The 10,567-nt window shown below is 38.7% G+C and overlaps 1 protein-coding gene and 1 non-coding gene across 3 annotated transcripts; one reads left to right on the forward strand and one right to left on the reverse strand.

Annotated features, from left to right (window-relative positions):
* The first annotated feature begins 1,619 nt into the window (after positions 1–1,619).
* Positions 1,620–7,227, forward strand: LOC114358876 (spermatogenesis-associated protein 20). 2 transcript variants are annotated; one of them, XM_028313030.1, is made up of 6 exons: positions 1,620–1,862; positions 2,599–4,221; positions 4,305–4,513; positions 5,412–5,632; positions 6,026–6,161; positions 6,828–7,227. In XM_028313030.1, the coding sequence occupies exons 1-6, from the start codon at positions 1,711–1,713 to the stop codon at positions 6,968–6,970; spliced, it is 2,484 nt and encodes an 827-aa protein (XP_028168831.1). In that variant the 5' UTR covers positions 1,620–1,710; the 3' UTR covers positions 6,971–7,227. The 2 variants fall into 2 exon arrangements, with proteins under 2 accessions (XP_028168831.1, XP_028168832.1); XM_028313031.1 differs by having other exon boundaries at positions 6,026–6,146.
* Positions 7,228–10,337: 3,110 nt separating this feature from the next.
* Positions 10,338–10,444, reverse strand: LOC114358886 (U6 spliceosomal RNA). The gene has a single exon (XR_003656401.1). It is a non-coding gene; the product is annotated as a U6 spliceosomal RNA (small nuclear RNA).
* Positions 10,445–10,567: the final 123 nt, after the last annotated feature.

Raw genomic sequence — 10,567 nt, forward strand, 5'->3', positions numbered from 1 at the left:
GCTCTTCAGAACGCCAGCATAAAGTCGACGACACCTCGTTTGTGGCCCTCTCAAATTCAGGAGGGGCCAACTCAGTGCGCCAGCTGCCTTGAGGAGGCGTGGCGCTAGCCAGTTGAAGTGTGGGCTAAAATGCCACCTCCCGTCAAGCGTGAGGCCCAGATATTTCATCTGGCCTTTGACGTCAATCCTAAAGTCCTTAACCACAATGTGGGCGTCGGGAGGGGTGCGCTGGCGAGGCCCCGGTAAGAACAGGGCCTAAGTCTTCTCCAGCGCGACTTTCAGGCCGAGGCGTCGTATTCTGCGACCGACTAATGTGCCGCCCGCCGACGCCAGCCGTGCCGCGGCCCCAAATGTCTTCCCCCGGGCAGTGACCAGAGTGTCATCCGCATAGCATAAATGACACTCATGCCCGCGAGAAGGACGCCCCGGAGGAGCCAGTTGAAGCCTAGGTTCCACAAGAGTGGACCGAGCACCGAACCCTGTGGAACCCCGCTGGCTACGCCGCGCCGTTTGAGCTGGCCGTCTCTGTTAACATACAGGACTTCGCGGTCCCGTAAGTAATCGGCCAGCAGCACTCGAAGGTACTGAGGCACTCTGTGATCTTTAAGTGTCTAGAGTATGGTGGAATGAGGGATGGTATTGAAAGCGTTGGCTATATCGAATGATACAGCCAACACACCCTCACCCCTCTCCCTAGCTTCCGCAGTGAGGCTTTTTAGCCTCTGAAGGGCGTCGACGGTCGACCTGTCATGTAAACCAAAGCAGTAATGCCATCGTTACGAAAATGAATTAGGTTCCACAATATCGAAATAAATGACGACTGAATGTGTAAATCAAAATAAGGCGAAGTTTTGAGGTGGTTTGAGTCTTGTTGCATAAAAATAATCTTTAAATATTTTTTTTCATTTTTTTATCGGGAGTGCCTGGGCCCCTGGTCATAGTGGGCCCCTAGGCACTGGCCTAAAGTGCCTTATGGATAATACGGCACTGACAACGAGTGTGAAGCAACTGGCTAGATTCTATGCTAGGTCTTTAATAGGTACTTACTTAGTTCTTAGAAGGATTAGTCTTCGTAGTTTTTTAAAACCTAACGTAGGGTAGGTCATCTTTAAATCTTGTACAATATTTTCACTAATTTCGTAAGATAGCGACCATCAAGAACTTTACTTAAAGTTCCAAAGTAGGAAGTAAATGATTGGTAGAAGTAATTAATTTATTTCAATAATTAATTTAGCCAACGTAGCGATGAAAATAACTTTCATCGCTACGTTGGCTAAATTAAATAAAGAGTCATTGAAGTCGAACATAGAAAGTGGAATTTTCCTACCAAAATTATTAGAGCAATTTCGATGCAATTGGATTGTAATGTTAAAAACTTTCAGGAGTCTTCTAACTTCTTCGAGAGTTCTAATACAGTTTATAAATTGATAATTAAGGATTGAAATCTGAGTAATAATTCTGCTAAACACCATTATTAAGTAAAACAATTAAAATTAATGGGAATTTGATAAATCATTTTATGCTTCAGTAAATATTGGCCAAAAGTCTTTACCCCACGCTTGTGCTGTCAAACTTCGTTCGTTGCGGATTAAAAAAATGAATGTCATAATAATAAATTTCGTCGTCTGTCGTCTGTTCGTACGTAATCATGCATCGCTAAAAATAAAGTGGAATTAAATGTTGTAAAGTCACCTTAATTGATTAAATTAAATGATTATGCCTACTGGCCGTGCTGTTTTGTTGCTGCGGCGTTTGTCGACGGGTGATAATAGATTTAAAAGCTTAAATCTCAATCAATCTGCGACGAAGGAGACCCTTGCGAACCCGGTTTGTAATCATCGTGATTTGGGAGTTCCAAAAAGGTATAATCAATATTAACTAGCTTATATTTATTGATAATCATTTTTAGAAGCCATAGAGGACATATTTTGCTTGATATCAAAAGTTAGGTATGTCATGAAAAAATTGGCACTGTTGGGTGACCTTGTTTTTGTTTACTAGTTAGTTTGTCAGCTATAGCAAGAGAAAGGAACAACACGACACCATAAAATGAAAGTAATGAGGTCTACGAACCTATAAAGTCGTACTTTGTATGCCTCATTACGAAATGCAATTGATTTTGAATAATGCAACTGGTTATGATGCAGATTAGTGCTGCATATTAATTGACGCATTTTTTTAATCCCGATAATAACGCAAACCAGCCAAGTGCAACACAAAATATAGCAGTCATGTGTTAACATTTGTAAACTATAATTAAAGGTTTAATTACTGTCAATTCATTGCTATCTCTAAGATTTATAATTCAGTCATAACATTGCATAATACGCAATTTTACATTAGTGTATGTTATGATAACACCATTTGGTTGATAATAGCCTTCATAGCAACTACAAGTACCTACATACTGTCTGTCCTATAATAATTTATTGATAAGTATTAGTTTCCTTATTTATATATCAAGGCTATAAATTTTATTATCTACAAGTTAAGGTCTATTGTTTGTTTACATGTAGTTTGATATGCAGATAAAAAGCAAGAAAATACTAGTTAATTGAGAATTCTATAAATGAAATAAAATGTATCCATTGCTTTCAGATTTACATCATTGGGTCAAACTCTTCCTACACCTCAACTCAAAAGAAGTTTCAGTGATAACATCATAAAAATGGCTGCACCCAGTTCTGATACAAATCCAGTTGAAAAACCAAAACATACAAATAGGCTGGTATCTGAGAAATCTCCTTATTTACTGCAACATGCTCACAACCCTGTGCAGTGGTACCCATGGTGCCAAGAAGCTATTGACAAGGCAAAAGCAGAGAATAAACTTATTTTTCTCTCTGTTGGCTATTCAACATGCCACTGGTGCCATGTTATGGAGAAAGAATCTTTCGAAAATGAAGATGTTGCTAAAGTAATGAACGAACACTATGTCAACATCAAAGTGGACCGTGAGGAACGTCCAGACATTGACCGTGTGTACATGTTGTTTGTAATGGCTACTACTGGCAGTGGAGGCTGGCCAATGTCAGTTTTCCTGACTCCAGATCTACGTCCTGTCACTGGAGGGACTTATTTCCCCCCAGAAGACAGATGGGGAAGACCAGGCTTCAAAAGCATCTTGCTATCTCTAGCTAAGAAGTGGAAAGAAAGTAGAGAGCAGTTTGTTCAGGCCAGCACTAGCATTATGGAGGCACTTCAGAAAATATCTCTTGTGGACTCCGAAAATTCCTCAGCTTTGCCAGGAGAAGCTACATGGGACAAGTGTGTCCGTAGATATGCATCTATCTATGAACCTGATTTTGGTGGATTTGGTACTGCCCCTAAGTTCCCACAGTCTTCCATCTTTAATTTCTTGTTCCATTATTATGCCCGTGACAAATCCCATCCTGAGGGAAAGAAATGTCTTGAAATGTGCCTCCATACTCTAACAAAGATTGCTAAAGGAGGTATACATGATCATGTGTCCAGTGGGTTTGCTCGTTATTCAGTTGATAACGATTGGCATGTTCCTCATTTTGAAAAGATGCTGTATGACCAAGCTCAGCTTACTGTGGCTTATACTGATGCATTTCTGGCAACAAAGGATGAGTTTTATGCTGAGATAGTTCGTGACATAATAAAATATGTCAATAGAGACTTGAGGCATGAATCTGGTGGATATTACAGTGCAGAAGATGCTGATTCATACCCAACTTTTGATGCTGTCCACAAGAAAGAAGGAGCATTTTGTGTGTGGGAATTTCAGGAAATAAAATCCCTTTTAGATGGTAAAAATATCAATTCTACACCATACTTAGAAGTTTTCTGTGATTACTTCAGTGTTGAAGAGGATGGAAATATCTCTCCGGTCAGTGATCCCCATGGTGAACTGAAGAACAAGAATGTGTTGATTGTCTATGGCAGTAAGGAAGAAACAGCTGAAAAGTTTGGATTGTCTATGGATCAATTTAATCAAGTGATAACTGAATGCATTGGTATTTTGTATGACGCTAGACAGACGAGACCTCGTCCGCACTTGGACAGCAAAATGCTGTGCTCTTGGAATGGCCTCATGTTGTCTGGATTGGCGCAAGCAGGCCAGGGCCTGGCTGATAAAGAGTATGTGGAAGATGCTATCAAAACAGCTGAGTTTATAAAGAAAAATCTGTATGATCCTTCTACAAAAACTCTTCTACATTCTTGCTATAGGGCTGATGATGGCTCCATTGCTCAAACGTAAGTGTATAAAATTGAATGTAGTACATTCATACTCATAATTGAAATATAAGTTACTGCAATTTATATTTCTTAACTTACAGAGAGAAACCCATAAAAGGTTTCCTAGATGACTATGCATTCTTGATCAAAGGCCTGCTGGATTTGTATGAGGCGTCACTGGACCTGCGGTGGCTGAACTGGGCGCGCGAATTGCAGCAAACACAAAACGATCTGTTCTGGGACGCCGAAAACGGCGGCTATTTCACTTGCTCCACTGAGGATGATACTGTAGTTTTGCGGCTGAAAGAAGGTACATTAATGTCACAATAATAAAAGTAATTCCATATAAAAGAGTAATATAAGAAAAAACTATCCACTCACCTTAAAATTCTTTGATTTCTTACATAATCTTCTCTCTAATGATGAAATGTGACGTTTTTCTAAGTTTAATTTATTGATTTATTCATTGGTTTATTTTAAAACTAGCGGACCCGGCGAACTTTGTTCCGCCTTAATGGCAATAAATAAGCAGACTTTTTTTTAATTTCGAACGGGATAAAAAGTATCCTATGTCCTTCTCCTGGCTCTAAACTACCTCCCTGACAATTTTCAGCTAAATCGGTTCAGCCGTTCTTGAGTTATAAGTGGTGTAACTAACACGACTTTCTTTTATACAGGGTGTTAGGTAAATGGGTATATGAGCCGATACTAGCCCATGTTAACATGGTCATATAAATGTTATGGTGAAGTCAGAAAATTGATATCTTCATTTTAATTATTTTTATTTTCATACAAATCGGAATTTATAAAATTTATTTTGTATGAAAATAAAAAAAAATTAAATGATATCAAATACAAAATAAATTTTATAAAATCCGATTTGTATGAAAATTAAAATAATTAAAATGATGATATCAAATTTCTGACTTCACCATACCATTTATATGACCATGTTAACATGGGCTAGTGTCGGCTCATATACCCATTTACCTAACACCCTGTATAGATTAAAATTCAGTATTTCATAAACACTCAAATCATGCTCGAGAATGTTACATTTCGCAATCCTTATGTTATTCGTCCTTCCTTTCTGTTCCATTTTAAACCATACTCAACGTCAACATTCATGACTGGAAAGTCGTGCAATGCAAGTTGTTTAAACTAAGAAGAGAGTATCATCTAAAATTCTTCTTGCCTTGACACTTCAGACCAAGATGGCGCCGAGCCATCCGGGAACAGTGTGGCCTGCCACAACTTGCAGCGCCTGGCCGCTTACGCTGACAAAAGCGCGGCGCCGGAAGGCGGCGACCACGACCGGGAAATGGCCAAGAAACTGCTCATGACCTTCGCTAAGAGGCTGGAAGAATCACCCACCGCTTTGCCAGAGATGATGTCCGCGCTTATGTTCTTCAATGACTCGCCTACTCAGGTACGAATCGATTTGTCGCTACATCACTGTCTTGTATGCTACAGAAAAGTGGTTTCTACTTTTTATTTCAAATTGTTTATTCAAGTTTTTGCTTCAAGAGTGTATGCAGTTTTTCTGCTTTCTCTGTCATAAACGTATTAGTTAACTACGGGTTAAAAAAGTCTAAAAAAGATGTGTTATACATATAACTAGAATTTTAAGAAACGGTAAATATTGATTTAATAAAAATTACGAGCGCAACAAGCGACGCCATGCATTCATTTGTTATGTACGGAATTTGTTGTTGATCGCAAGCGAGCCGCAAAATGTGTTTCTACCTTTCAATGCTGCTTCTGAAGTTGCTGTTTTGTCCCTAATACATATTTTAACGATGCGGTCTGTTAAAATTTGCAGGTTTTGATCGCCGGTGGCTGCACCGACCCGCGTACTTTAGAGCTGGTGCGCGTAGTGCGCTCGCGCCTATTGCCGGGCCGCGTGCTGGCCGTCGCCGACCCCGCCGCCGAGACGCCCGCCGGTATGTCCGACATACGTGAGTCCACGTGCTTTGTACTAAACACTGAAAACGCTCATCTCATCCGGCTCGAAGGATCATGTCATATTATTAACGGTTGCGGCCTGAATATGTGGGATCATGTCATATAATGCGGTTGCGGTTTGACGGTGCTAGTAGTTTTCGTCACAGCCCCTGAAAGCTGGTATGTATGATATACGCATGCTTTTCTTTTATTTACTCTTCTCAAGTTGGTTTTGCTCCAGGGACCAACTACGTCATATAATTATTCTTATTTTTTGACATACACTGGCCCGGCTCGAAGGACCAATTATTAAGAGTTAGTATGCTGCCAATACTCATTGCGCATCCCATTTATTTAGAAGAAGAACACGTTATTGCTTATTTCATACTTAACTCTAAGGCAGACTTGTATCACCTTTTAACCGTAACTATAACTTTAACCGGTGTTTTTGTATGAAGTTTGACAGGCTTGACGTTTGTTATAGTTAAATTAAGATGGCGCAATGCAATCGTTTGTCCAGCTTTGGGGGAGGCCTTTGTCCAGCAGTGGACGTCTTTCGGTTGAAACGAACGAACGAATGAAATCGTTATACTGACTACAGCTATTATCTCAATATCCCGATTCCCAAAGACTCATTCCAAACTTGACTCTGAAACTGACCATCCCGCCGTACTTTTCAGTGCTAAGCCGCATCCGTAGCGCGGGCGACACGCCAACTGCCTACGTGTGCCGACGCTACGCCTGCTCGTTGCCCGTCACCGACGTCAAGCAGCTGGAGAATTTGCTAGACGAGGCGCCCGCCCCTCCCGCGCCCTCAAAGTAGGGGATAAGTGTACCCGTGTAGATTGTGCGTTGCCCGTGGTCCTACTGCTCAGTCCTACCTGTGGCCTTATTCACGTATTTTGTAACAGTCAAAGTAACGTTAACGTCTAACGTTTAGAAGTCGTCCTATTGAAAAACAGTCTTAAATCCGTATTCACATGTCATTCGATAGAACGATTACTCGATAGGATCGCAACTCAGCTATTTGTCATTTTGACGTTAATCACTGAAATCCGATTAAACCTAACTTCAAAATAAGTAATAGGTACGATCGAACACGCATAAAAACTAATCGAAACAAAATCGGGCGATTAATACGTGAATACGAAAAGTGACTCCAGCGATCAAATCGCTTGCATGTCTTTGAAGTTTTGATACGAGTATGTGAATTAGGCCACTGGTAGAACCATGGAAAAAGTATTTTGCAGAGGTCCTACATTGGTAGGTGTTATGATTTTATAAGGTTAGTTGTACCACCGAAAAACTAAATTACCCGTAATACTACCAGTAGAATTGAGCAGAAGGTTCACGGGCAATGTATGGTGTAGATACAGACAACGGTACACCAAAAGATCTATAATTCCTTAGTAATAAAAGTTACACGCGTGTTGAACACAGTTTTACATACTATATTCAACATGCATGTATATTTTATTAGTCAGGGGGTGATAAGTAAAGCTTCAACCACACCAACGCGTGCAATCGCCATCGCTTGTACGATCAAAGGCCAATGACAGGTCGCGCGACCCATGAAAGTCCGCGCGACCTGTCATTGGCCTTTGATCACGCCGCGATGGCGATATGCACGCGTTGGTGTGGTTGAAGCTTTAGGCAGTAAACTGATATTTGAGTCGTGGTCTACAAAAATGACAAATTTCAAATGTCATTTTACTGCCTGGAATCAAAAACTATGCCTGTAGACAATGTGACATTTGTTTTTGATTCAGAATCGTGATCGCTTCGCTACTAATATCACATTTGCTGCAAAATAATACATGTTCGCGCGCAACTTTTTGGAATTAATCGATAACAAAAATGTCATATTGTCTAGAGACCCTGAGAACTACGGTTTTGAAAATTGTATTCGTCAAAAGCAGCGCTACTTGAAGTGGTGCTGCTGGTTTTGTAACAAAAATGCATAGCTTTGTACTTTAGGAGGTATACATTCTCTTTAAAAATAGGTATTTTACAAAACACCATAAACAACAGTAGGTACATAATATACTTAGCTTTATTTAATTATCTCGTCGTTTATCTGTGGTAGTTTGAGGTACTTTTAGAGTCAAATATTTATATTTTTAATTAAAAATCTCGTGTTTTTATGATCTCTACTGTCCTGATATTTTCAACACTATTCGTCTCTCCCACTCATCCGCTAATGTTGCGCTGAGCGACAGCGAAGATATATTTGGCGACATCACACAAAATCGTCGAAATAGCATTATCGTTTATTCATTCAAGCTAATTTCAAAACTACCATATATTGCCCATTTCTTCCAACATCTTTGGTTCGATTAATCGCGTAATGTATTCGCATAATCTTGTTAACGCATCCAGTGTTGTCAATCACCCTGTAATAAAAAAACATATATTTTTTGTTTTATACATTGTTAACTACTTAAGTCTTATATTGTCTATTTTTTTTATTTCTCACTAACAACAATATTATCAAATAAAGTTTTTATTTGAGCTTGCGACACGCCCTACATACATTGTTTTTGCTTAATTATTTTGGCTTTCTTACTCCAATGTAATCAATATAATCGATAATATTAACTGTTACGAGTAGGATTTAATATAATGCTTAGATTGTGTAGTGTTTTACAAGTCAATTAGTTGTTCGTCTGATAGTCATCGTAAAGAAATAATTGCGTCAAAATAATAGCGTGTAACTAATTGATATATTTGATTGTGCTAAGATATATAAAAACTGGTGAGTCGTTGAAGCTCAGAAGATAATATTACGCTATAGGTATGCACTAGGCAGCTAGTTTTAGCAACTAATAAATAATCCACATTTCAGTTTGTAAAACATTTTCATGTGTAGATCTGGATAGTGTAGTATTTTTTATGTATATTTTGCTACTGCAAATTGTGTTTTTGGAATCCTTTTTATTTTTATAAAAGTTAAACTCAAATTAGATGTTGTCATACAGGACCTATCTAATCACCCAGTGGCAATTTGCAGTATGCATTTGTTTTTATATTCATATCATACAAAGTTAATACCTACATACTACAGTAGGTATTTCTTAGCACACGAGAAAAGTGCGACATCTTGCTCTAAAGTATTTATTGTGCTTAATATCAACATATAAATCGTTAGTGTAAACTTACATAAAATAAAATTTATGAAGACTAAGTTTACGCAAGTCAACGTATTCTCAATGAATTCACAAAATTACTTGTTAAAAACAAACAACAATCAAAATGTATAAAGTTAATAAATTCGATGTAAAAAATTAACAAGAATGGCTAAAGAAGAATTATATTGGTCATATGTTTTAGTTACTAAGCGTAGGCGCAGACCACCGACTTTAAGTTGGCCGATAGTTGGGTCGAGCTGTTAATCAGTATGGACATGTATAGATGACCCACGCTGAACTGTCCCACCAAACTCAATGACAGGGGGGCGCTACTATCGTTCAACTATATGGTTTGCAACATGGCAAAAATCTGAACCAGCGATTCGGTATTGACGGTGGCGCCCCACTGTCAATGTCATCGACAGGACAGTCCAGTATTTTGGAACTATATGAAAGTGCGCACATTACTTTTTTTAAGCATAACAAGGCAGTTAATTGACCACAATCGCACCTGATTTGGCATTCTTCATACAAATTAGAATCGGGCTCAACTATCGGCCAACTTAAGAATCGGTGGTCTGCGCCTAGACTAAATGTGAAATTACTAGAACTCAAGTTTTTTACAAAAATGAATGGAAGTCTGATTGGTATGTGATAGGGATTATTGTCCAAAAAGGACATATTATTTGGCGTGAAAATATTTTTGTTATGAACATACTCACTTTTACTTCAGTGTGTCATAAAATGACTTAACGAAGTAGCTTTACCGTATGTAGTCAAGCTAATTTAAAAATTACCATTGTTTTGATAGGTAATATACATATGTTGTCTCATTGCTTGAAGCAAATTAGTTGTTTATTTTCTTGTGATATATTCTAAAATAAAATAATGTTATAGTAAACATGCTTTTTATTACCTAACCTTTGATCCTCCTGCGCCGACGGTACGATATTTCTGGAAACTTTGCCATGTGGCACTCTCTTTTAGTCAACCAATTAATGTTTGCAACTCAGAACATTGAACATTGTCCAAAAATAATACTGGTTTTTAGAAATATGTCCAAAAAATGTGGAACGCTTCACGATTTTGCGTGTCATCCTTGCGCAGGGGCCATGCTAATCTTCTCTGTATCGTTCCAATTTTAGTATATGTACTGCCGAAGCAAGTACACTCAGTAAGAATGAAATTTTGTATATATACAGAGCAGGAAAAAAAACTTCGATACCGCGATTCAGGTTTCCATACTTTCGTGGTCATTTGTATGTAGCTGTCAAAACAACGCCATCTATAAA

The sequence above is a fragment of the Ostrinia furnacalis genome, unplaced genomic scaffold (assembly GCF_004193835.3).
Source record: "Ostrinia furnacalis isolate ACB-3 unplaced genomic scaffold, ASM419383v2 OfSCF4125, whole genome shotgun sequence".
Lineage (NCBI taxonomy): Eukaryota > Metazoa > Arthropoda > Insecta > Lepidoptera > Crambidae > Ostrinia > Ostrinia furnacalis.